Genomic DNA, 27,053 nt, shown 5'->3' with positions numbered 1-27,053 from the left:
TCGATTAATCCGTAAGCACGTAGTTATTTTCAAGGATTATTACAATTTTTGGTCAACCAAAAAAAAATTATAAAAGACTTTCGGACGCAAGGGAAAATTCAGGAGATTCTGTTTGTGGGTTTTGCTGTACCCTTGCCTACGAATAGGAGTGGTCTAGCATCTCTCTCCCGCCAACAAGATCCGGGTTCGATTCCCGGCGATGTAAGAACCTCGGGTTTATGTTTATTTTTTCCGAAACTGAGGAAACGTGGCGGGCGTTGCCTTCAGCCGTTGGTGAGTTTTTCCTCGCAACTGATTCCTTCCCATTCCGCCCTTCCACCTCCGTCTCACGCGGCAGCAGCGTCGACGAGGAGGAGTTAAGCCCTTTTTTTCCATTCACCAGATCGAGTCGAGAGTGTTTCAATCCCCGAGTGCGATGCTATGAATACACTCCGTGAGAAGACGTGCCTAAATATTCACGTAATGCCCACTTTTCAACCCCTCACGGGTGTAATTATGAAAAGAAAAATTACAAAGGAATGGATAGCGTTTTAGTTATCTTAGGTGGTTCGATGGGTTCCATAACACAGTGATGTAGATAAAACATATATATATATATTTTTCCAGATTTGAGTTTTCCGTACCAAATAATAAACTGAACGTTTCACAGATGTAAACATGTAGCTTACCCAAAGTTGCAATATGTTTGTCCTACACCTCTACTTTCACGGACCACCTCATATTACACCAAAACTAGACTCTTTCCGTCCTCCATTTTGTTCACGTATGTATTTATGAATGAAGTATGTATCTGTGTTATGACTGAACTATCATAAGCTCAGTGAAGAGAATCTAATTTCGAAGGCAATCTCACTATTTTTCATGCAAAAAATTCTGTTAAGGATGTACCCATCTCCTTGGTCCTATTCCGTTATTACGGCCGCTGAAGACTTCCAGTAGCGGACAGTTTGCGTGGATATTGCGTTGAGGGGAAGCGTTGGAGGGGAGGGGCGATCTCTCTCCCCCTCCCCCCCCCTCACCAGAGATTCCTCGTCCCGCCAACAGGATTCCGCCATATTATCCCCTCCGCGCATCGGGCGCATTCTTGCGGCCGGGAGCGGCAGGAATGTTTCTCTCGCCGCTCCAAATCTCTGCCGGCGCAGCATCGTTTCATCTCGCAAGGAGAGGGCGCGCGCCGTGTTCACGGGCACGGCCCGGTGGCGGTCTCATGGGAGGGAACCCCTCCCCCACCCCCCATCTCCTTTCCATTTAGCTGCCCGTGAATACTGTCCACAGAGGAAACTAATACACGGAATACAAAAGACCCTTCTAGGATGAACGCACCCTTTTAAATTACCTGGCTGTAAGTCTTTTAGCATTCTTTTTGGTTTCAAGTTATACTTCTTTAGGCGAGTGATGTTTACGAAATTTTAACATGATAAAAAAAGGCTATATACAAATGAAAATTATAAGTGTGCTTTTAAATCTTATACTTCAGTGATTGGTAATACAATACTGGTCCATATCATTAAAAAAAAAATTATTTATTGTGAAATTTAGTGATAGAAATTGCGTTTACAAACGTTTTCAAGTGTATTTATATAATTGAGGTTATGTTTCTTTGTAAATAATTTACTGGCATTATAAATTATTAAATTACAATTTTATAAATAATTAAAATTATAAATTAAAATAATCATTCAGAATATGTATTGAATTTACATTATTAAATTAAAAATTATCTCAATTGTTTAACTAAATTAAATAATAATTTTTATACACGTGTTTATGTTAATACTGAGTACTGAGTATTTCAATTGTTTAATTTGATTGAATTTATACTTTACAAACCATACTTATAATACCACTTCGGTCTTATTTATTATTTTATTTCTATTAATTATTTGCATGAAAAATTAGTCAGTTTTTTATTACGCCAAATAAGTACAACTTCTAACGCGCGTACCTAAGTACACGCATCCATTTTAGTTGTATCATTTACATATGATTGAAAAATCTGAAACTAGCCAAATAGTTATAGGTTGTATTTTATAATGTTGTATACTGTAAGTAAACAATTTTAATTAAACTATTTTAAATAATTATACCTTTGGAGACATTTTTATTGTTTCTCTTTACTATATGTAGTTTTGATGACATTTTAACACGTCAAAAATTATATAATTAGAAATATCACGAAAGTACACATTGTTAATTAACAGCAATAAGTTACAAAAAAAAGTTTAGAAGTAGTACAAATTAACATGTTCAGTCTTACGTAAATTTACTCAACGACGCAGTAAAATTAAATGCCATATGTTTCAAAAATGCACATGAATGCATATGCAATTTTATATATCATAGAGTAAAAATGCACCAACATTACGATACATACGATTAAACTTGTACTTTTTGAGTGGCAGAACTTAAACAAAAAAAATATAAAGTGCATAATTTTTTCATAATTAGCTGGTAAAGTTGGATTTTTAACATTTGTGTGCTGTATGGATAAGGAAAACCTAATTGAATGAATAACGGAAAATTTTGTATTTAAAGCCATTGCTGGTAGTGAATACGTGGTATGGTTTAATATTCATTCAGAAAAATTTATTTAATTATATTTAGACTTTCAAAATCACCAAAATTCGATGATTTTAAAAGGCCATGTCAAATTTAATACATTTTTTTCTAAATGAAATAAATCATGTCACATGGCAGCCAGTAAATATGACGTTAAACCTTTAAAAAAAAATTATCTATACTACACAAAAAAGTTAAAAATGCAAATTTGCCATCTAATCATACAAAACGTTTGGGACATATGAAAGTTATGAAAGTTCAGCCAATCGAAAAGTCGGGAAGTTAAACAGTGCGAAACGTAAATTTACATAAAATAATGACCCGGAACGGGACATACACCCTTAACAATTTCAACAGTTTTTTTTCACTTGAACACAAGAGTATAAATACATCCGGACATGTAGGGGTGAAATAAAACTAACGTCGGTGGAGGACACTGCTACCACAAACATTACTTGTAAAATTACACAATTTTTTTTTTTTCTACGGCGAACTCAGTTTGCGACAGGAGGTCATCCAGACATGGAGCCACGTCTTGCTGCTCGCCGAACACCTTGGCAAGCGAGGATGAAACACAGCCAGCACGTGAGCGACAACCAGGGCGAGGGGAGGGACGAAGTTTTACGAGCGGGGCGAGCAGGCCACTTACGCCCCTTCTCCCCCCCAACCCAGGACAGCGCCTTCCTCAAAGCACCACGGGACCGGCGCGGGAAGGTCCGTATATTCCAGCGCGCCGCCGTGGAAAACGAGGAGGAACGACCGGGCTGTTTGGAAAGAGAGATATGGAGGGGGGAGGGGACGACTAATTAAGCCCCGTGCGTGGGCCATTGTTCGGGCGCGGTGGAACACCCCCCTCAACCCTTACTTTCCCGCCCCGAACCGACGAGAGGAAACTTCGTGACGAATTCATGGGACGGAGAGGACTCTACCGGTCACATGATGACGCGGGCACATCTCCCGCCAGACAAATGACGAACGGGGAGTTTGCGCTCTGTGGTGACCAACTGCGAGAGTGCGGTCCTGAGGGGGAAGGGGGGAAAGTACTGCCAGGACTTTTTTTTTAAAATAAAAACAGATTTTAAAAAAAGAGCGCGTGTCTCAGTACACATTATAGAAGTGAAACTTCTTTGGAAATCCAAACCTCCACTCGCAAATGGTATCTTTATATCTCTTTGGGCTCAGAAACGTTTCACGAAAACGTTTACATTTAAATAAGTTTCACTTCAAAAATATCTAGACAGCTAAAACAATACGCATATAACATTGTTTAACAATACTGATTTATACAAGTAATTAAAAAAAATACATACTTAAAAAAAAGGGCAGTCATGGGGACTGTCGACAAGAGTGAAAACTTAAAACTTTGTTTTTAAATATGTTGTATGACATCATTGATACGTTAAATGTACGTAGGAAAATAATTATTGTATCACAGTGTAAGTCAGGAGAGACAGAGACGCTACTGTCCGTGTGCCCATGTCATCAGGAATCTGGCCCTTTATCCGCCACCTCGCGCTTCCCTCGGAGTTACTGGTACAACAATGTTACCAGGTCCTTACTCGCCGAGCGAGTAACGTCTTGCTGTTCCCCTGGACTTGCGCCCGCGAACCCACGATACGGGTGACGTCGCAACCATACCCCACTAGTGGTCTGTAGCAACAGGGCCTACCACAACCGCGATGATGTCCATTGGTCGGCGCGGCGGGCAGAACTTCTCCGAGTCCCCAGGTAGCGGCGGGCGGCGACGAAGTCTGCAAGCTCTCTCACCCGGTTCGCGGTATTACATACCCGCCAGGGGAAACCGACTTTATAGCCGAGAACATTCTCGATTCTGCTCGTCCAAAGCGAGTGGTGTTGCCTACACACCGGGCGGGAGTTCCGGTGCCACCGAGGCGGTCAAACGAACGAGGAAGTTCTCATAGAACCCCGCTGAAGCTTCGCGGGTCCCCTAAGCCACAGGCGAATAGAGGAAACTCTCTCTGCGTGCGTTGCGGGTTGCGTGGAATCAGGGATAGGTCAAAATACACAAGGTAAAGTCTTAATGACGAAGCGTGGCGGGATGGTGAAAACCACCTGTGACAAGGGGAAAAAAATTATGTGAGCGAGTGATATGTAAACATATAAACTCTGTAAAGAGCAAAATTTTTGTGTTCTCACGTTGTTCATGTTAGCAAATAAACTTAATATTACGAAACTCGGACATGAAATCTAAAGTGAAATTCTTTAAAATAATGCCGGGCGTGAAAAAAATATACTGATCAATAAAAGATTCGCTTTTCAAATGCAAAAATTTATATTATTACTGTCTGCGCCCGCCGCTAGAATTCGCTGCCTGAATCGTAAACGTTGCTTGCCACCATCACCTGCATATAGCAGCACGAAACAAACGGCTATTTTAAACTATTAGAAAAAGCGAAAAAGACTTGTAAAAAAGTCCTAAACTCCGGCTTTGAACCAGATTTTCGACAATCTTAAATCTTCTTAAAAATGTTGTTCATAATGTTAAAATTCATTAAAAAGTTTATACTTTAAAATTTACGCACACGTTAGGAGTTATACTTTTATGGCATTAGTAAAAAATTAAACTGAAATATTTTAATAACACACATTATAACACTAAGTATGTGTTTGTATATTTGTTTTTGCTGAAAGGACTGATATCAGTTTGTAAATAATTGCTTTAATAAAATCTTAACTTTATTGAGCTGGTTAAACATTATTATTATATAATATAATGTTATTAACAATGAAAAAAAAATCTAGTTACGATATTAGAACCACGTCCTTTGAGGTAAACAATCGTGTACACTACCGCTGTGCTAGCGAGCCCTTTACATATTGCAAGGAGAATATGTACTGTAATGATTGTAATGCCAGCTTCCTTATGACTTTAAAACTTGAGATTACTTTTTGCTATGACTAATTTAGTCCACCAAATATATTCCGGGGTAGTTTTACTGTTATAAATTTTCTTTTGGCACACCGATACGTTCGGTAAGTACCACATTGTTTACGAAAGTGACTACATAGGAGTTTATGGAATGTGGATGCAGAAGACGAGAGTCATCGAAGGTGGTCGACGAGTTCCTGATTTTTTTTTTTTTTTTTTTTCCTAACCTAACTAAAACTAAGTGTATTTTGGAGGGGTCCGGGTTAGGGAGGGACCTAGGTGCGTCTCAGGCCGAAGCCTATACGCCTAGTCATGCTGGGATTAGCCATGCAAGGAGAGGGTCGCATGCATCATGTGCTAGGAGGGGATTGGCCAGCCATGGCAGCGATTGGCACCATGACTAACTCCCCTCACTCTTAAATCTAGACTATAACTAGAGATAGGTTGGGCCCAGGTAAAACCTGCATAGACACAGGGAAAACCCTGGGCACATTCATGCGGGATGCAAATTGGCATGCATTACGTGTAGGAGTTTACAGGAGACAGAGGATGGTCTGGATGAAGTGTTGGACAGAGTAGAAAAGAGTCTACCATGCGGGGGTTGGGAACTTGGACTCGTAGTCCGCTTTGCTTTTTATCCAGGACTGGATTTAGTGACCAGGGACGCAAGCGCCCCTGGTGGTGAGTGGTTGCACTGACCACTCACTCCGCCGCCAGTCAGCACCTAAAAAACTAAGAAACTAAAACAGAAAAAAGATAAATGACTTACAAACTAGGCATTTCGTTACGAAATATGCAAACACCCAACTCAGGGATGGACGTGCAGTGCTTAAGATAAAACTAAAATAAGAACTAAAAATATATATATTTTTTTATTTTTTTTATTTTTTTAGATTTTTATTATTATTTTAGAAATATATATTTTTGATGACTATTACTTAGTATCTAGGACTTATTACTAATTTACAAATCTCTAATATCTACTACTATACTACTAGTTAAATATAGAGGAACTGTCGGTGTATAAAGTTACAGGTGAATTAAGTCAAGACCTATTCGCATTCTGGCATTGTTGCAAGCTTGTAATTCAAAATCCCATGTCTTTCAGAAACACAACCGGCACTGGAGGTGAAGCCTGCCAGGCGGGCCATGCCCATCGTACATAGGGAGTCAGCCCTAACACAACAGGCAGTGAACTCCCGGGAGCCGAACCTACACCTGCGTGCTTCGGACCATTTTGAATAAGCAAATTATTCGTTAATGTCTATAATTTAAGTTTCAACTCGCGGGAGACTGATTGGCCGATCGCTCAGCCAGCCACAGCACACTACGGAGGTCTGTGAGCCAAGATTGAATTTGGCATTTTATATTTTCCATGCAACTCTGGATCTTGTTCGCCCAGTGATGAAATATATGGGTTTCTGCTTATGGCACATTTATCATAGAATTTTTGCGCAGTTCGGAAATAATAATGTTTTAAAAGTTCGATTTTGAGCTCTCTGTGCATAGCCCTTACGGGGCAATACACAGGCGCATCTGTCGCAATACGAATACTCTTATTCTGAATTCTCTGTAGCTTGATTAAGTGAGATTCCGCTGCTGTTGCCCACACCGGCGCTGCGTACGTGATTATTGGTTTTATTAGTGCGTTATAAATTATTATTCCGTTTTTAACAGAGCTACCTAAACGTCTGCTCATGACGGGGTAGAGGGTCATGAGCCTAGTGAAAGCTGTTTTTCTTTTCGCCTCTATGTGATCGCGCCATAGTAGTTTCCTATCCATGTGTACGCCTAAATATTTAACCACATTTTTGTGAGGAATTTGCTCATTGAAAAGTGTTAGTCGTGGTCTATCTTCAAGTGGCGGGAGATGTTTACGCGTAAAAACTATAGCTTCTGATTTAGTAGGGTTTACCTTAATTCGCCATTTTGTGCACCACTGTTCTATTGAATTTAACGCGGTTTGTAATCTGTCTGCTGCGAGTTCTAGAATACTAGATCTGCTAAACAATACCGTATCGTCCGCGTAGCAGCCAAACTGAACTGATCGGTGTGCGGGCTTAGGCATATCGTGGATATAAATATTGAATAAGAGTTCCTGATTATTTCCATCGATTGGCGGACACACCCGAACATGGCCGAATCCTCACGAATAACAAGCCGCCGCCGAACAAACCCCCAAATTGTAGTCCCTTAAGTAGGGACAAGGTTTTATGGTTTTAATTTTAGGACAATTTCATTTTATAACAGGAGATTTTGGTGTTTATATATATATTTTTGTTAAAAAATGCATTATTGAACAAACATGAAACTTAAATATTTATTAACACCTATTTCCCCAAAATATTCTCATTTTTATGCCCCAATACAGTAAAAGCATTATGAGTAAGCAAATCTAGTACAGACTACTCAGGAAAATAAAAATTAATCGGCATGGTTTTGTAAGTTTGAAACAATTGCCGTCATTGATGTAAAAAAATGTGTTGGAAGAGCGACACAATATTAAACAGTATACTTTTTTTACACTATATTTAGGTACAAAATTCATACTAAATAAATTTACCATGATAAATTATAAAAAAAAATAATTGAGTTAATGATTTTTTTTTTCAAATTGCTGATTGATTGAATTTTTTTTGTTACACTTGCATTTCGGGGTTATATATTGCATTGACACGATTTCGGTTTATTTCGGTTTTATCGCAATGCACCGTAAAATCTTGCCCCTACCCGTAGGAAATACACTGTGTCCGCGCAGTCCCTATTTGACACTTCTCAACGCAGGAGCCACGGCAGAAGGGCGCCGACATTTGATCGCGGGCCGCGGAGGGGGAAAGGGGGTGGGGTGGTGGTGCCTTGCAACTACCGCCGCCCTTCCGACACGTTAAATTATGCATCTGCATCGACCGAAATGTGAACTGTAATCGCAGCCACGTGGCACGCCCCGGAGACGCGCTCCGGGCGCTGGTGGAAGTGTCTCGGGCGGAGTTCGACCTCGTCGCTCCGTTGCACATGAGGACGCACCACAACGCCGAACGTACAATAACGCCGAAAACCATAACGCCGAATGCCAAATTGACTACAACGCCGACAGCTAGAAAACTGCTGTGTACCACAACGCCGAAATACATTAACGCCGAAAAATGTCATTGCAGGACTGCCACAAAGGTTAGGTTAGGTAAGGTTAGGTTAGGTTAGGCTAGGTTAGGCTAGCCTATGTTAGGTTAGGTTGTGGTATTTCGGCGTTAAGATACATTTAAGAAACACACACAAATTCATTCAGTTGTTTTTCATTTTGTTCCTGTGGCCCCCCCCCCCCCTCCAAAAAGCAACATTTTTCGGCGTTACTGTATTTCGGCGTTGTGGTACACAGCAGTTTTCTAGCTGTCGGCGTTTTGGTCAATTTGGCATTCCGCGTTATGGTTATCGGCATTATTGTACGTTCGGCGTTGTGGTATTTCGGCGTTGTGGTAACGACCCGTGGCGCATGTGCAGACAGACAGCGGCAAAAACTATAAACTAAAAACAAAACAAAAAAAAAAGCACAGGCCACTATATACGAAGTGAGTCTGAATTCAACCGGTCTGCGAAAGGTCGGCGAGTTTAACCTTATTAAAAAACCTAGAATATAAAATATTTACCTGGAACGGGACACAAGGAAAACCAAATAGAATAAACAACTGGAAATCTTTGGGTTTAAAGACAATGCTGGTGGCTACTGCGTGGTAGGATTTAAAATTCTTTCAGAAAAAAATGTGGTTGATTATATTTAGCATTTTAAAACCATATTTGTTTTTGACGATTTAAAAAAAGGTAATGAAATCAAACCATGTGAATAGCAGCCAGTAAAATTGACATTAAAACTAAAAGGTTCCAGTTTTATATTTCATTTCATTCTCCTTATTTATACTGCACAAAAACGTTAAAAAAATGTAATTTTGTTAGCAAATTATACAAAAGGTATAGAATATGAATTTTTTCGTTATTTTTTAATATATAAAATAATGACCTGTAACGGAGTGTACACCCTTAATAGATGGTACCTGTTTTAAATACATCACGATAGCTGCTTTGTATTTGTTGTTGTGTTGTGTTTCGAATTTTCTCATCCATCTAGTTATTTACGAAAAATTGATTGCCGAGCTATGAAAAGGTCACGCAATTTATCATGATTCTGGATACTTGCTTGACTTTTTACCGCTACTAGATAATAGACAAAACATGATACTCAAGAGCACCATCATGATACATTTTCTAGCGGAAGTTATTCAGTAGCAGCGATGAAAAGAAAACTTAATAACCGATATAACGCGTGGGACCGAATTGTGTCCACCGCCTGGCTGGGCACAGCTCCGAGTGCAGAACGCTCAAGATACGAGAAGTACTCGTGGTATTACGTTAGTGAGTTCGTCGCTGCGATTACAGGTGTGACGAACAGCTAGCCTGTAGCCTGTTATGCTGAAATCACAATAGCGCACAGACTGGTGTACTAGTACCACTATAAATGTCACTATTCTTGTATATTTAAAGGTTATTTTTACTTAATTTATCTGCTATATCACTGAAAATTGCTAACGCAAATAAATTTTTCTCTTTTAAATGAATGTTAAATTTGAACTGTAACTATAAATATGCTTCGCTCAAACATGACAATTTAAATAAAGTGAACAATGACGGCTGCAAGCGGTCCACGTAGTAAGTTTGGTGCGTATGTAATGGCGAGAAACTATATATATTAATATATTTTTGTTTTTCGCGCGGTTACAACTCGCATGTCCACAGTATCGCGATATCGCGTCGTTGGCGTCGCCCCCATTCCATTGTTGCGATCCAGCATTCTGGCGAATGTCGGCGAACGCGCGCACGGTAAACTGTTTGTATTGTTACATGTTACGGTACATGTTTGTCGTGCACCGTGCCGATTTGGCATTCCACATAACTGGGCTCCAGCGTGTATCATTGTATACAGTGATGGCTAAAGCGATAAACAGAAGTATTTCCTGACCTACGTTTATTAAATTTTTCTGCCCCTTCTACATATCCAGAATACGCAACCACAGTTTTCATGTCTGCATTAGGCCAGTATTCCAAGACACAAAAATAAGGGTTTAAGTGTTGAATATGGTACACCTGTACCATAACCGTGTTCCTAGTTCACTCTAGGACACGGCCAGTTCCTTATTTTTAGGGACGGATTTTGGTGGCCTATCCGTTGCCGATCTGTTGTCCAAATTCCGTGTTTGCACAGAGCTCACTTTTCCATTGATTTCTTCCAGATGGTGGACCCGCGTCTGGCGCAGTTAACTCGAATATAGTCATTTTAGTGATTATTGGAAGACGTACCAATCAAGCGTGTTGGTGTGCCAAATAAAACTTCATGAGAGCGAACCTATCCTGCAATACATTTTGTACACTTTAATGGTCATAACATCAAGAATAATCGAAACTCAAAAATTACTTGAGTAGATTAGAAAGGCGATTCCATTTTTGTGCGATAGTGCTACTAGCTCTATTATTTTTGTCGTAACAATTAAATCGATGGCCGTGAAACGACCGCTAGAATGCGTTAAAACCAGTTTATAGCCTCGCGCAAGGCACCATTTATTAAAACTGTTGTTAATTTGTTTCCTTACTGGGATTCAGTTTGGACACGTTCAGGAATACGGCCCCGCGAGTTAGGTTACGGTTGTATCCCAACAAGGCAGTGATAACTCGCTACCTTACACGGACCTCTTGGATACCGCCCTTAGATACATTCTGTATACATTACATTGCAGACCAAGGTTGCCTTTACGTATTTGCTTTACAAACATGCCCTGGGTCGCTTCTCTCGAGCTGGGATATATTTGAATCTTTACGTAAATTACTTTACTAATAAAAATATACCTTGAATATAAGATAACTCACTAGTAGGTTTTATCTTAAAAAAAATTAATTTGATAAATTAAAAGGCAATGCCTTGCCTTTATATTCCAGAGTGGTTTTATAGTTTTAGATACAATGCGCCTTCATTATTATTTTTACATAAAAAATAAACTGCTTTGTTATCATAAATTGAAAAATTTTAAAAAGTGAATTAAAAATGAAGTTATTAAATATATTTTAATATCCACTATGAAGTTATGTTAACATAAAGTGTTATAATAAAAACAATACACTGAAAAAATTGCTCAATATGCAAAAAAACTCTTACATGAAAGAGTGTTTTTTTAGAATATTTATAACTCTAATCAATAAGTTTTAGAAACATAGGTGGTTTATCTGTTTGCTTGACTGTTTGCTCTGAAATCACGCCATATGTATGTATGTATGTATGTATGTATGTATGTATGTATGTATGTATGTATGTATGTATGATCTACATTTATAAAACGGTATTTTACAGCTGATGCACGAAAATAAACTTTACGTTATAAAGTAGCTTAACGGAACGTTTTTCTGGCGTTTCTTTCCTTTAAAATACGTCTGTAATATAAAACTTGAACTGTAGTTTTATGCGCGGCTTTCCCTCCTCGAGTGTTCCACTTCCATTATATAGACCGTCTCACGATTAGAATGAGGTACACGGTTTATGGCACGCGCTATTGCCAGATCTATAACACGACATTAAGAATCAATTTTAGTAATTTATAATGTTTTGGGCCTGTACCTGGTATTACGCTCATAAATCTGTAATAAGTCATCTTTTTTTAAACTTAAAACGAGTAAAAATTCACATACAGTTATTAATTAAAAAGATTTTGATGTTTTATCGATAAATAAATAAATAAATAATACCCCATGCCTTCAATTAAAATACTTATTATATTTGGCAACAGGGCGCGCAGAAACAAAGACCGCGCTTACAGCAGACAGAGTGTGTTAAAGGCCATCACACACGATCAGTCCAGCTCCCAGTCCGGACTGCTCAGCCCGACTGACAGTTTGGACTGAATTGAGGCCATCTGCATACACGATCAGTCCAGGTGCTCAGTTCGGACCGAACAGTCCAAACTGACAGTTCAAGGGAAAGCGAGAGAAAGCGCCGATTCACTTCCACACTGAAGTCTAAGAGTGGGACGCTGTGTAGCTGCAAGAAGAGAGCTTAGTGAGAAAAGCACGGATGAAGGGCGCAAGACGAGGTGAACCTTTGCGAAAGGTCGGCGTCCCTCCGGGAACTTGCGACATGGGGGAGACCTTTGACATCCATCCAAGGGCGAGGCATCGGGCCAACAACGACCAGCCCATCTCACATCTCGCAAGAGGGTTCGACCCTTGCCGAGTGTCGATAAGTATCGAAGTTAGGTTTTTAGCCTCCGTGCTGGGTGTTTCAAGGTGCCAGTTTAGTCAGGGGTGCGTTGGCGTTAGTGAGGCGGGAAGATAGGTGCGACGCATGCTGGTTCTGAATTAGCGCGCAGTCTTCTCGTCGTGAATAGTGCATCTATGCGACTTTAGTGGTAACCATAACATTACAAGGTGGAGAAACAAAGATAAATATCGTAGAGACCTGTAAAATTCGGGATTTCAAATCCCTAAAGGATAGACTCCATGATCCTCTATGCACTCGTGCAAATTACATCTGCTGATTGGTTACCGACTCGTAACACCTGTTGACTTGGAATGATCATGATTCGCTAATTCTTCTGTTAAAGCTTTTTCATTGGCCCAGAGTCCTTCAGATAAACTGTGGCCCAATCACTGAAGCAAAAAAAAAGTCAAAAGTATTTGGACTCTATCCTATTGCGAAACGAATCTGCGAATTTTACAGGTCTCTATAAATATGTAATGCAAGTCACTTGAACTATTTAAAGAATCTGTACCGGATGTAATACGCAAACAGAAATACTCATCCGCCCTCTGCGTATTATTAAAGGTTAGACAAACACAAGCAGCGGTCGTTACAACCAGCATTTGGCATAGGCTTAGTACTTACCCCCCACCCCACTCTCATTGCCGTATTCGCATTCGACCGCTAGCGCATGCGTTGGAGTGGCGTCGCCGCTGACGCACTCTCCTCCTCTAACGGTTCCCCAATCACTATTCCCCTCATGACGATCGGAATTTTTTTCGGGCCCCCCCTCGGCAAAGAAGTGGCAACTTCAGGAAGCATCGTCGATGCTTCTTTCCCCGGCGCACGCCCGACTGCATCCCGACGAACCTCGGCGGAGGCGCTGACAGGTCGTTTATCTTGACGGAGCGGCGGAGGCCGGCCCCGATAGCCGGCGGACACGATAACACCGCCGCGCCTCACCTGGGCTCCGCGAGGCGTTGATCTCTCGCGTGTCTGCGTGGCTCATCGAATAAACGCGCGGCTGGTATTCGAGACCATAGCAGACACTGGGTTTTGGTCGGGGAACGAACCCCGGGCGGGCGCCCGCCGAGGTCGGCGGTTTTTTACTTTTTCCTGTCTGGCCAGCGGTTCTCCGACCTGTCCCAACGTGTCAACACTTCTCAGCTCGCGACCGTGTGAGTCGGGGCATTGGCGAAATTACTCCGGGTTTGAAACTGGAAGCTTCGTCTAGGAGGAAGGGGTAATAATAATCGAAGCAACGTTCTGACAAAAAAAAATATTGTTTGAAATGTATAATACTTATTATAATATCTAAGAACACTTAATAACTAGGAAAAAGATTCAATGGTTTTATTTTTTTGAATAAATTTCGTTTTTTTTAAACCGGAGATTTTTATGTTATTGAATTTTTTTTCATACATAACCTTAATTCATAAAAAACAGTGTATTATGCAACAAATATTAAACTTAAATATTTCTTAATACTTATTAAAACTGAATAGGCTAGTCACAGTTTGACTGACACGTTATGCACTCATAAAAAGATCTTTTAGTAACTAATAAGCATATCTAAATCAGAAATACTCAGAAAAAAAAATTCGGCAAATTTTTGAGAGTTTGAAAAAAGCGCCGACGTCATTAATGTCGAAACGTGTTACTAAAAAAGCGATGCGAGATAAAACAACGTTAATATTAATTTTTATCCATCATGTGCATGTAGTTCATATATTTCGGTACAATATGTATGCGAAATAAGTTACATTCAATTTATTTACCTTAGTAAAAAAAATATTTATTTAAAATTAAGTTAAATTTTTCCAATTGTAGATTGATTTAATGTTTTTAGTTACATTTCAGTGATAAATGGTTTATTAACTTGCATTTTGGTGTTAAATTTGTACTGACATGCTTTGCGATGTTATTTAGGGTTTATTGCAATTCGCCATATAATCTTATCCCTACTAATAACAGATTCCACAGTTCCTTGAGTATTTAACCTGGAAAGCCAAAGGGCGAATAAAATTTAACAGCAAAAATGTTCCAAGTATTTATTTACGTTAACATGTATGTAAAACGTTTAATAGTTAACTATTATTTTATGCTTAAGTTATTGAGAAAACTGTCGATTTTCCTTCAGTTATTACTAAAAAATTGGCTATCATCAATGTCTTGTTTTAAACATGTAAAGGTGTTTATAAATAGCAAATCGTTCATGACGTAACTTTATTTAACTTTGTTTTTAAAATTAACATTACACCTATTTTGGCTCTCTCGCAACAAGATGCAAATAAATACGCGTTGAAATGTATGGGTATTTATTTTTATTAGAAATAATGAGAGGAATTGATTCACACATATTTTAATCAAGAGTTTGCATTTGATTGGAAAAATGGGAAATTTGAGTTACGTCAGAGCCAAAAGTGCGGGTAAACACGTTGTTGGTTTCTTAGCAACAGCGGTCTTAAAGGTAACCAAACAGCGAGTGTATGTTTCTCAAATAAAGCAGATGATTTCAAACTTCTGTAGTGAGACTGCATAGACAAGTGGAATTTTTGCACTAAAACAATAATTAGTTTACGTAACAGCTTTTGTTAACTTTGAAAGAAGGAAATGAAAAATTAACATCAGTTTTCATATATAGTAAGGGAGTGGATACGATGTAAAGTGATACATGAATACAAATAAATAATAAATATTAAAATATAAAAAGTGCGTAATAAGTATAATAACTGAAACATTAAAATGTATGCTAAATGTATAAAATAATAAGGGAATAAAAATAATTCAAATCAATAAAAATATATTTATACCTAGTGGTTGGAAAATGTAATTTTTAAATTTAACTGATCACGGAAATACACAAGGAAGTATACGAAAAATCATCTTCATACTTAAATTTAAACATAAATAATAATAAGTCACTGATGTTTTAAATTTTATTAATTATAGCGTTGGGATATCACCGTAAATATTATTTTACACATATAATGGAAATTATTATTACTCCCTATTTTCACTGATATTACATACATGCGCAAATCTTCCACTTGATTGGATTTAGAAGAAAGAGGGTTAGAAATTAATTACAATATTCGATCTGGACAGCCATAGAATCAGCAACCTAAAGCAGGGTAATTGAAATTAGCTTTGCATCGCACCTGATTAAAGTGTATTTTCAATTAATCAAATGAAAACGAAAATCATGGTTTTGTCATACGGCTGCATAATATATCTTTAAACTAGAACACAACACAGTAAATATTCAACGAAGCAAAACGATTTAACTTCTCTACTTAACATAATAATTCTTATTTGGTATACAAACTACTTTTGAAGTTATACTTATTTCGGCGCGTTATGAAAAAAAGATGAGAGTGAAATTTTAAGATGCGAGCGCATCACTGTAACACAAAAATAAAAAGGTTGAAGCTGCCCGCTAAATCGCTCATTAAGTCTCGAAAAAAAGCTACCAACAAAATAGAAATAGAACCTCTATAAGTCGCGCATGTTGGCACGCTCGTCGCCTCTGATCACTGTTTTCATATTTATAATATTTATCCACATGTTTCTAGTTTCTACATTAACAACACGTGTTTTAGTTTCATACAAGTGCGAATTATATATGTGCTAATAAATTATATTCAGTAGTGATTTAAATTGAACTGAAATTTTATTTTGATTAATATTATTTACTATTCGTAAATATTAGTAAAAAAAATTGTGCCTTTATACTTTTTCAAGTGCTCCAATATAATTGAGGTTAACTATCTGTATGTATTATTTATTGATATAAATTAAAATATTATTATTTAATATAATTAATACTAAATAGTATTAATTATTAATGCTAAATATTTATTATTGGTTATTTAATATTTACAAAATAAAGAAATAAATTTATTAAAACTTTTAATAAAAAATTTGTGATAAAAATTAAAATCGAACATCGAATTAAAATATTAATTTTTAATATTTATTATTTAAATTTAATAAATAACACATATTTATAAAAATAAATTAACAAATTTAATGAAAACTTTTTGATGAAAATGAAAAGTGAGTAATAAATTAAGAAAATAATAAATATTTAAAAAATGAATAAGCTTAAATTAAAATTTTGGATTTATTATAAAATTTATTTATTTTCTTTTAAAATATTAAACAATCAATAATAAATATTTAAAATTAAGAATCTTATAATATTTAGTACAAATTATGTCATATAAGTTATATATTATTCTATAAATTTATTTATTTAATATTTCAAATTTAAACTGAACTTTATTGACTGTGTTGACTATCTTTTTCCAGACCTTTTATTATTTTATTGTAATTAATTATTTGCATGCATTTAAAAACTATTTTTAATGATGCCAAAGAAGTATAACTTCTCACGCGCGTACATAAGTACAAGCACCCATTTTTTTTTATTATGGAGACCATAAAATAAATAAATATGATTAGACGAATAGCAATAACATAGAAACTGTATATTTTAAAAGAAATAAGACCTATATAGTACTAAATCAATGCATAATTCAAAATTTGGTATTAAATTTAGGAAAATAACATTACTCTATAGGCGATTACAAGTTACCAATAAATTATTCTAAACTCGCTAGGCGTTCTTTCATTGGTTAGTTAATTCGTTGCTCGCACTGTCCTTATTTGTGCTTTTCGCTAGCCATCACTGAGTTTGCATTAGTCACAGAAGTTGATAAAATGTTAACTGATAATGTAGATAATTACAGTTTTATTTAATTTCTATAAACATTTCGATTATATGATACAAAAATAACCTCACATAGTGAGCGAGTAAGTAGGTAAGCTCTGCTGGCTCGAAACTCGTTGACACACTCACTGTCGTTCAAGTGTTATTTTATGACGAGTAGCCAGTAAACTCGTCCGAGTTAATCGTCTCTTGCGATAGTAACTTTATGAAATGAAACTGTGAAAAAAAAAGAGCCCAACATTTAAATACCTTTGCATTTTTTTTTTTAATCTATCATAGCACTCTAGAAAATGTCATTTTGGAAATATTAGAACAAGGTTTATATTTCTGTGCAGATTTGGCGCACTCTAGGCATTATTTTTTTTAAATATTGTGCGCGTTTATACGCAAATAATACAGATTTTCTGTTGAAAAATAGCAGGATGTTAATCTTCATGATTGGCTGAGTCTTCACCGTGCTGGGGAAATCAGGATGTTTTGACGGGCCTTGCAGCGCCGGCGCGCGAGTGGACCTCGGCGGAGACCGTGTGGACCTGCAATCACGACGCGCGCCTCGTGTCGAGAACTCTGCATTAACAGTTTTCGCCCCTCCCGTCGACAGCGCACGCTACAAATCCCTTGATTTGCTTCCTCCGCCGGCCACCACGCGCGCTGCTGTCGAGTGCGCCACGGATGGCTACATTCGATGTCGCTGTTCCTCCGCCCCTTCTCCGCCCTTGACCCTTCCCACCCGATCAGCCCTTGGAATGGTCTCCCCTAACACCGGACAACCTGTAGCGAATTTGACGGAAAGTACTCCTAATTAACTGGGACACGGGTATACTTTATTCATGGGCTTTGCAGGGATTGGATTCGGACAGTTACTGATCAGAATAAAAGCGCAAACCCTCCCCGTTCCGCTCCTAACACCGTAATTTCACCATTGTCAGAGCGCAACTACAGTCTATGTACTTTGCACGCGCCTGTAACATTTTCCCAACATTTCTAGCGTTCCATCACTGTGGCAAATAAACACGTCACACTTTACAACTGCACTCTGAAACACAGCTGTGTTTAGCATCAGAGACGAAGTTACACCGGGCTTCGTCGAAATGCTACATACACATTCAGTTGTATTTAAACATGACGGTCACAAAGTTTACGTATTTGCTCTGGCTCGAAAACCTTGCAAATAACTTAATTTATTCGTCTTATACATTTGCAACAGTAGCGTAATCAGGACTCACTTAAGATAGGGGTACAGAATAAACGTAGTTGTAGCTTTTCCATTCAAAAAATTTACTGAGGAATTAAAAGTTGTTATTATTAATAAAATATTCCAACCACTTGAAATAAATAACAATTTTTTTTATTTGCTTCAAACTTTATATAGCTGCATGTTTGCCTATTTTGTTGCTAACTGAAACTCTAAACCTTCTAGAAGATAAATTATTATAATAAAGTTTTTGCTTGTATCGATTCCAAGTGAAATTAAAAAGAAATTCGATTTTATGTGGGAAGTAAATGGGCACCTTCCAATCGTGTTACCACCAAGATAGTCCTTAATGTGCAAAGATGTAAGTTATTTTTAAGGCACGAACAAAATCTTCTTTTTTTTGCACCATGTTTACCGCCAAGTAAAAAAGGTGCTATCTGTCAGATGAACATGGAACTAACGGTGACCATTCTCACATAGTTCTTATTACTGCCGCTTGCTGTGGTTTTGGCGCTCGCATCAGTGCCGATGGTGAGATACGCTTAAGTCTTAAAGCACCCGAGATAACTGGAGATACGCTAAGGCAAACAACGATTCGACTTATTGCACATAAGCCGTAGTTACACACTGCATGATGTTTGGTGTCAATAGCGAGAATGCACGACACTAAATAAAACTTAGTCCTCACATTAGTAGTACGTGGTTGTACCTTGATTTCCATAAAAAATGCGACTCATGGATTGGTGCCCTCGAAACATCATTTTAGAGGCATATGATTCATCTCAGTTAAAACAGGTAAGAAGACTGAAAAGAGATGGTTCATTTTTTTTTAACTACCAGTCACGGATATACCCCATTGCTGTCCAAGATGTAATGTTAAAGTAATTCCCTCCATTGCTCGAATAGTAGTTAAAGAAACCAATTCTTTATTGTTAAAGAATACATATGGTTTTAGGAGGTAACAACTAGAGATCAATATTAAATATTAGAAGATGGATTAACTAGATTAAATATATAAAGAATTGCCGGTTGTAAACACCAGAAGGAAGTCAGAAGAAATAAAAAGCTGGAGACATGAGGTAGCTCTAATCTGTAATCTCATCTCAAAGTATGATTTTTTGGGGTCATTAAGCTAGGACCAGGCCAATTAAAAATATATTGTTTGATACACTGCAACACTTTTGTAAATGGAACTGTAATATTCATGTAAAAAATCACATATATTTAAATTTGTACATTTTCATGAAAACAACTGTATCACTACAAAATAGCATTCGCAGTAATACTGGGTTCGGATTCTTATCCAGTCATCTATTCTTTGTGTTGTCCTAGTACCTGAAATAGTTAAAGTTATTTGTAAACCGTTCCTTAAATATCTTTCCAGTATTAACTGTGAGCATTATTAAACATAAAATGAAATAAAATAAAATAATTGAAAAATTAACTTTTTTAAATTATGAAAAATCAATTTAAAAATAGAATTATGAGCGTATTTTCGTAAGTAATACTCAGTATTATCTCGAAAAATGTATTTCAGATGTGAAAAAAAAATATTAGCCATATTTTGTACAACGTTACAATATACTTCTTACAGTATTACGAACTATTTATTAGCAACTGGTTTCCAAATGAATCTTTTGTGTGTATGTGTGTGTGTGTATATATATAATTGTATAGGGAGTTTACGTCGCACAGTTCATACTCAGAGGCTTAACTCGGCGGGACCTCCAAGACTATACTGGGCTCCTAACCACTTGGTTCTCGTACATTAGAGTCATGTCGGGTTGTTGGGATCGAACGACTCTCGCCACATGAGCGTAACGCGGACCCAGAACAGATGGAGAGAGGAAGAGAGAGAGAGAGAGAGAGAGAGAGATGATGATCCAGAACAAATGGAGAGAGAAAGAAAGAAAGACACCCAGAGAAAATTATGTGAGCGGCGAGTTCCCTAATAACTAGTAACTACAATGAGTGAACTTCATAGCAGCAAGTGAATATATAAGTCAATAGCTTAGGAATATCGTCAAGTGAACAATTCAACTCACTACAAAATGTGTAAGTGAAACACCCTTTAATTTGGAGGCGTTCCAGTTTTCGAAATTACTATGAAACTGAACTATATATATTTCATTAATTGTTTTCGCATAATTATGTCAAATTTTAATTATTTTACTATTTTGGGAGTACATATTCTGGATTAAAGAAAGTCAAGATATTGAATGCTTAAGACATTTTGACTAAGTGAGTAAGACCTGAAATCATAAAAAAATATAAACTTAACAAAAAAATATATGCAATAAACTGTATTAATACGAAATAAATACAAACGGATGGAATATTTTTCGTATTACCTATGAGATTTACAGCGATTTTTCAATTAAAAAATATTACCATCTCTACTCCCGTGGAATGATTTTGCCCATTAACAAACTCGACCGAGAATTTCCATATATATATATATAATTATATATATATAATATCAGTTTGGAAGTAAATAGTGCAAAATTTCCTCGTTAATAAGAAGTGATACACACACATTATATGAAAAAATATATATATATAAATTTATACACAAATTTATATATAAACATTAGAGTCGACGATGGGTTTAGGGACTAGGGAACATGAAAAGAAAAAATAATAATATATATAGAAAATTCCCGGAAGTCACACACTATGGTAACGAAATTAATAGGTAGTCTTCCTTAGAAAATAAGAACACAAATAACATTGACTCGTTCAAGCATGTTTCATGTACCTATTCCGCGATGAGGTGAAAGGTGCCGAGTGACTCACACTAGTCACTCGCTCGAAGCACAACTGGCTCTCTCTGGCTAGCACGGGCAGCATCTACCCCGTGCGGGACGTGAAACCGAGGGTAAACATTCGTCACGTGTAGTGACATCCCGGTCTTAGCAACCGTTTTTTAAATGGGTACTATGACATTGCCATTCGAATACGTAAATAGCTTTTTGAGGTAAATACGTCTTTAAAATTGCTTTCATAGCAATTTAAAAAAACAACAACTAATTATAACAAAATGGGGGATACAGTTTGGTGTTGCAGCTACATATCTATCATCTCCATCCAAAATTTGATTACACCACTGGATAGCTAAAGGATAAAATAATTCGTTGAGCTAAGTGAGGACTGTGACGCATCGCGCGCGGTGGAGGGGAAAGCGCCGCCATTTTGAGGTCATTTTTCTGCGTTTCGAGATTTCCATTTAGTATGTATAACTTTTGACTCGGAGAAGTTACGACGTTCGTTTGAGTTTCAATCGTCATATCTCGTCAAAAAATATCGATTGCATATATAAAATATTAGTGTAAAATAAATACCAGCCAATATACATGGTGTTAAAATAAAAATATATATATATAATGCCGGCCTATACGCGTCAAAAAGTCAAATCCAAATACAGAGATCGTATACGGTTGGAAAGGGCTTCCCAAGACCGATCGAACAATATCAATAAAACACCATATGACCGAGTGAATCAGTGCCGAGAACGTAAAAGAATGAATGCGGCCGAGCGGATCAACGACGGTGCCAGTACAACTTCAGCTGGGGCGGTTGAATTTATGCAAGTGGATACGTACACGTATTCACGTACAACACACGGCCGTGTCCATGACACAGCAACACCAACCTTTTTTTTTTTTTTTTAACGCTTTAACCTTTTTGTCCTGTTTGGTATTAGCATTTTTTTTTTTTTCAGGTGGCGCAGTGATAAAGACACTGGAGCTGCGTTCCAGAGGAACCGGGTTCAAATCTCTTCCCCGGCATCATGTCTGCGGGTTTTCCGTCGTTTCCCTAGATCAATTCCAGGTATGATTCCTCACGGTATGCCACGACCGGTACCTTCTTCAAATATACGGCGTCTCCTCGCGATTAAATGACCGCGCAGTGGGCCCCGCCCTACCCCGGCTGCAAAGAGCTTCAGAAGAAACCACGCGATTTGAAAAAATTAACCAAGATGTCCCGAGTGGTGTGCGTTAACGAAAAAAAAAAAAAAAAAAAAAGCATCCGAGAACACGCTGAGGGCGAGCGAAGTAGTTCCTGTTTCAGTGTTTCGGTTTTTTTTTAGGGAGAGTGGGGAAAAAAAAATTGGCTAAAACGCGTTTTTTTTTCCTTCCCCCGGGGTTGATGTTCGGACGTGAATCGCCCGGCACAGACAGATTCGTGAAGGCACTCCAGCACGATGTGGGCTCCGGCGCGAGAAGTCGATGTCCGCGACACGTCGCACGGGCGGCACGCTTGTCCCCGGTCGCCAGGCGACGCGCGGGAGAGGGGGGGGGGGGGTGTAAAGGGGTGGGGGGTGAGGGCACCCCGCCGCGCAGCCGGCGCCGCGCAACGCACGCGATCGATACGCTTCCCCCGGCCGCGAGGGCTTGTGGGTCGAGGCGGCCATGGCGGTCGGATGGCCCGAGGCGGCAGTAGCTCGGGCGCACACGCACGCACGCATGTAGCTCCAGACACGTCGGCGTCGCCCGGCATGCCTCGCGCGAGGCGCTAGGGACCCCACCAGGCCGGCCATGGCGTCGAGGGGCCCCGGGCCCCCGCTGCTGCTGCCGCTGCTGCTGCTGCTGCTGCTGCTCGCCGCGGGACGGGTCGCGCCCGAGAAGAGCAAGTACTGTGAGTACCCTGCGCTCCGTCCCGCTTACTCCGTCCCCTTGCCCACCACTCGGCCACTCGGCGCCCACGAGGACCACAAGCGTACTATACTCGTAGTATCATTCCCTGGAGAAGGGAGGAGGGGAGGAAGATAGTTTTTTTTTTGGTGGGTAATACTAGATACTAGAAAAAAAAATACTCCGCTGTTGTTTCGATTTATGTCCTCTCTCAACCAATCCATGCGTGAAAGACGAACACACTGCTGGTTCGCGATTTGTTTTTGTCAATACCAGAGCACCTTCTCCTACCGTAAGAGCTAAAAAAACGATGGAAAAAATGTCACGTGATATATATATATATGTGTGTGCAGCGCATGTTTGTTGTTTTTCGAATGGGAGTGAACACATCGTTGCAGCTGTCCGGATTCACATCGAGCTACACGAACTAAACCAACGTCTGTTGGGTACATTCCCCGACGCTGTGTGGGTTCGTTTAACCTTAATCTTCTTTTTCTTCCTCTTTCGCGCGGGAAGGTTTTTTTCCTGCGATTTCTGTGGTTCCGAACGTGGTAACGTGTGTATGACGGCTGATGTCGGTCTCTTTTGCCTGTTGTTCACGCAGGCTGCGTATTAAGCCAAGAATTCGCCATTACGTAAGTCAGTGCAATTGGGCATTACCGAAATACCGAAACCGAATAGATTATTGGTTTATTCTAAAATAGGTTAAAATGAACAGGGTATTGATACAAACCTAACCAATACTTGCTACACAAACATTAATTATGATTTATTTTGGAGGTTATGTCGTAGCAGTGCCAGCCTGACATTGTTTTGAATCTTAGGAATTATATACAAAAAAACTCAGACTATACAAATTACAAATAATATTTTATAATGTGTTAGCATGAGTTTAAATGTGTATTTGATTAATTAGTAAAGTAGCTATAGACCTTAAAAAAATTAAACATTTGTTAATAATATATTTCAAAATAATGCAAAGACATTTTTGGTGAACCAGAGAAAAGATCAATATTTAAAGTGGTTATAGCTATTGCTATTAATTTTACGATCAAATAAATGTCTTTGTTGTTTACGGAAGTTAACCTGTTTGAAAATGCAATACGCTGCGACAAGGGAATAAAATATATTTATCAGCTGCCTTAATGCCTTAACTTTATACTGTCAAATAGGTAGGAAAGAATACATAAAGTGAATATAGTTAGTACATACATTTCATTATAAACATAAGTATGACACTAGTCTTTAAAATGTCTGCAAATCAAATTTGAAATTTTAAGCAAATTAATTATGTATATTTATTGTAGTTGTTAGTAACAGACAGTTAAGAATTACCGATAATTTATGCATATGCAAACAATATTAATCTCACATTCCCACATTTTTAATGAACACTGATAAACAAATTTTACTGCAATGATCGATAATACCTATCCGTGAATTTAATTCGCTTAGGTTTGATAAGATTAAATTCTGTGATAAAATGGCACATAGAGAGAATATACACAGAGAACCTAAAATAATGAATGGGAAATACAGTTTCAAACAATAATGTTTTCAATTTTGTCAATGCGCTTTATTCGACAGGTTATTTTGATAGTGGACATACGGTAGATGTAGAACCATCGAACTGCACGAGTAGTTTTAAAAGTCTACATGTATTACACACACACATACACACACCTAAACACACCAACACACGCACACCCCAAAACGTACCAACACTCCTTAAACACACCACACACACACACCTAACCACACATACACACATATATAGGAATTATGGTATAAATAGGGGCAGGCCTTTTTCGCGAAAAAAAATCCGAACGCATATTAGACTGCAACAAGATATACCCGTGCCAGCGGTTTCTTCCTTGTGATTGGCGGCCGTTCGCGAGAGAGCCACTCAAGACGCGTTTGCTTGCGCACTGAATTACTGTGATTGGTGTTGTCACAGTCGACATGTAGGCTACCTGAAAGAAACTCATCCAGTCACGAAACACAGACAATGCTACAGTTTCAACTTTCAGCTAATCTGGCAATCTTCTCGCGAAATATGCATGGCCGTACTAATAAGTGGGAGATTTTCTCTGAAACTTTATTCCGATAGCTCTCTTTTATGTGTTGTTATGGACCACAAATTTTCACATCATCAGTCATTATCTAAAAAAAATTTTTTTAAACGGTAAAAGATCACACTAGCGTGAATTTTTACCCCTGTTAGGTAATATTGAGTAAATGTCTGTTTTGAGAAAAATTTAAACGAAACACAAAATGCAAAAGAGTTATCGTGATGGATTCATAGGGCGAAGTCCTCAAATAACAGCAATGACAAGAAAATGGAACCACCAAATTGACGTGTGCGATGGAGTCTTTAAGTGGTTTTGATTCAGCGTTGCCAGAAACCGGTGTCACGAGGGTAAATATATTTTGAAGAGAGGCCTTACCTGGGGGGCCATAGGGGTGTATGTAATGCCCCCATGCACTCCCCCGGAAAATATGAAGAATAAGCTCTTCAAAACAAAGTTTTTTTTTTAAAGTCACTCTGGAATTTAATTTTCAACAATAGTTTTGCTCATTTATCTCATGAAGGTTTTGTATTCTTTCAAAATTAATTATTATCGGGTCGGTTTTTGGAAATTCGTTCGATCAAATTCCGGTAAAACCGCGTTGTTGCGTGAGGCTAAAGTCTAAGAAAGATTTTATTTACGAAATTATGAATTTGAAAAAAAAATTATTGACCAGCATTTTAAATTGCATGATAGAACAAAATACATGTTCCTTTTACCAATAACGTCAATATTTTTAAGAACGCAATTAAGAGGGGGGGGGGGAGGGAGGAGGCGTTTCCCTTGAAAAAAAAAAAACTCTGCAATCTGTGCTAATTTAAACTGAAGAAGTTTGAACAGGTCTACAACAGAGAGGTAGAACTGAAATATTCTAAGAGGTTGGGGGAGGGGGGAAAATCTATTGAAATCAACGTTTTATTATGGACTGAATATCATTGGACTCTTTGGTTTCCAGATGTTCACGGAAAATCCACTTCCTTTGGTAACGGTTCTTGAATAATCCTGCTGGCATCTGTTGTATCTTCAACAATAGCAATATGATTCTTATTAAGTTAATTCGTTTTGTTTTAAAACCCTGTTTGAGTTCAAGAACACTTACACAAATCACTCATTTATTTTAAAAATATGAAAAAAAAAAAAATAAACGGTCCACAATAATTTCAAAATACATCTCCTTTCTTCCGTTTATCTATGAACCTGTGTTTTATAAACGAAAAAAAAAAAAAAAGAACACTGCTTCCAAGGAACACTTAAAGTAAGTAAACGCAAGCTTTAAGTTAATGTAAGCGGGGAGGTTTCCTTAAATATTATGTGGCAATAATTTTAGATTTATTGCTTATAATTTGTACTAAATTGATTTAAATAACTTTAATAGTTAATATTTAAGTTCTAGCATGAATGGATAGTGTGGAATCTTGTAATAATATGTTTTTAATAAACCATTTGTATACAGCCTTTGTCGTAAAACTCTTTAGCTTTAGGACATCATTCATAAATATCCAACAAAATTTTTTCCTCAAAATTCTGAAAAAATAATATCTCCATTTAGGGATATATATATATATATATTAGAGATATGCATGATGATATTAAATTAAAAAAGTAATACGAGAAAGGATATATACAAAAAAATATTCATAAATGAACACAACATGATTTTAGGGTCTCAGTTAAAGCTAGAATTGGAATATAAAATAAATAAAC

General features: G+C 37.8%; 2 protein-coding genes across 3 annotated transcripts in view; one reads left to right on the top strand and one right to left on the bottom strand.

Annotated features, from left to right (window-relative positions):
* Window positions 1-27,053, bottom strand: part of LOC134535537 (uncharacterized) — a 112,144-nt gene that overhangs the window by 23,828 nt on the left and 61,263 nt on the right. The window lies entirely within an intron of this gene.
* The window catches only part of LOC134535523 (uncharacterized), a 486,190-nt gene continuing 482,180 nt past the window's right edge, over window positions 23,044-27,053 (top strand). Inside the window, exon 1 of one of the 2 annotated variants that reach the window (XM_063374670.1) lies at window positions 23,044-23,284. In XM_063374670.1, coding sequence (XP_063230740.1) covers window positions 23,185-23,284 — 100 coding nt within the window. In that variant the 5' untranslated portion in view covers window positions 23,044-23,184. The remainder of the gene's footprint in view (window positions 23,285-27,053) is intronic. The other variant, XM_063374676.1, reaches the window with a different exon arrangement.

This window comes from Bacillus rossius, chromosome 1 (genome assembly GCF_032445375.1).
Source record: "Bacillus rossius redtenbacheri isolate Brsri chromosome 1, Brsri_v3, whole genome shotgun sequence".
Lineage (NCBI taxonomy): Eukaryota > Metazoa > Arthropoda > Insecta > Phasmatodea > Bacillidae > Bacillus > Bacillus rossius.
Note: the sequence above shows the minus strand (reverse complement) of the source record. Positions and strands in the feature narration are given on the sequence as shown.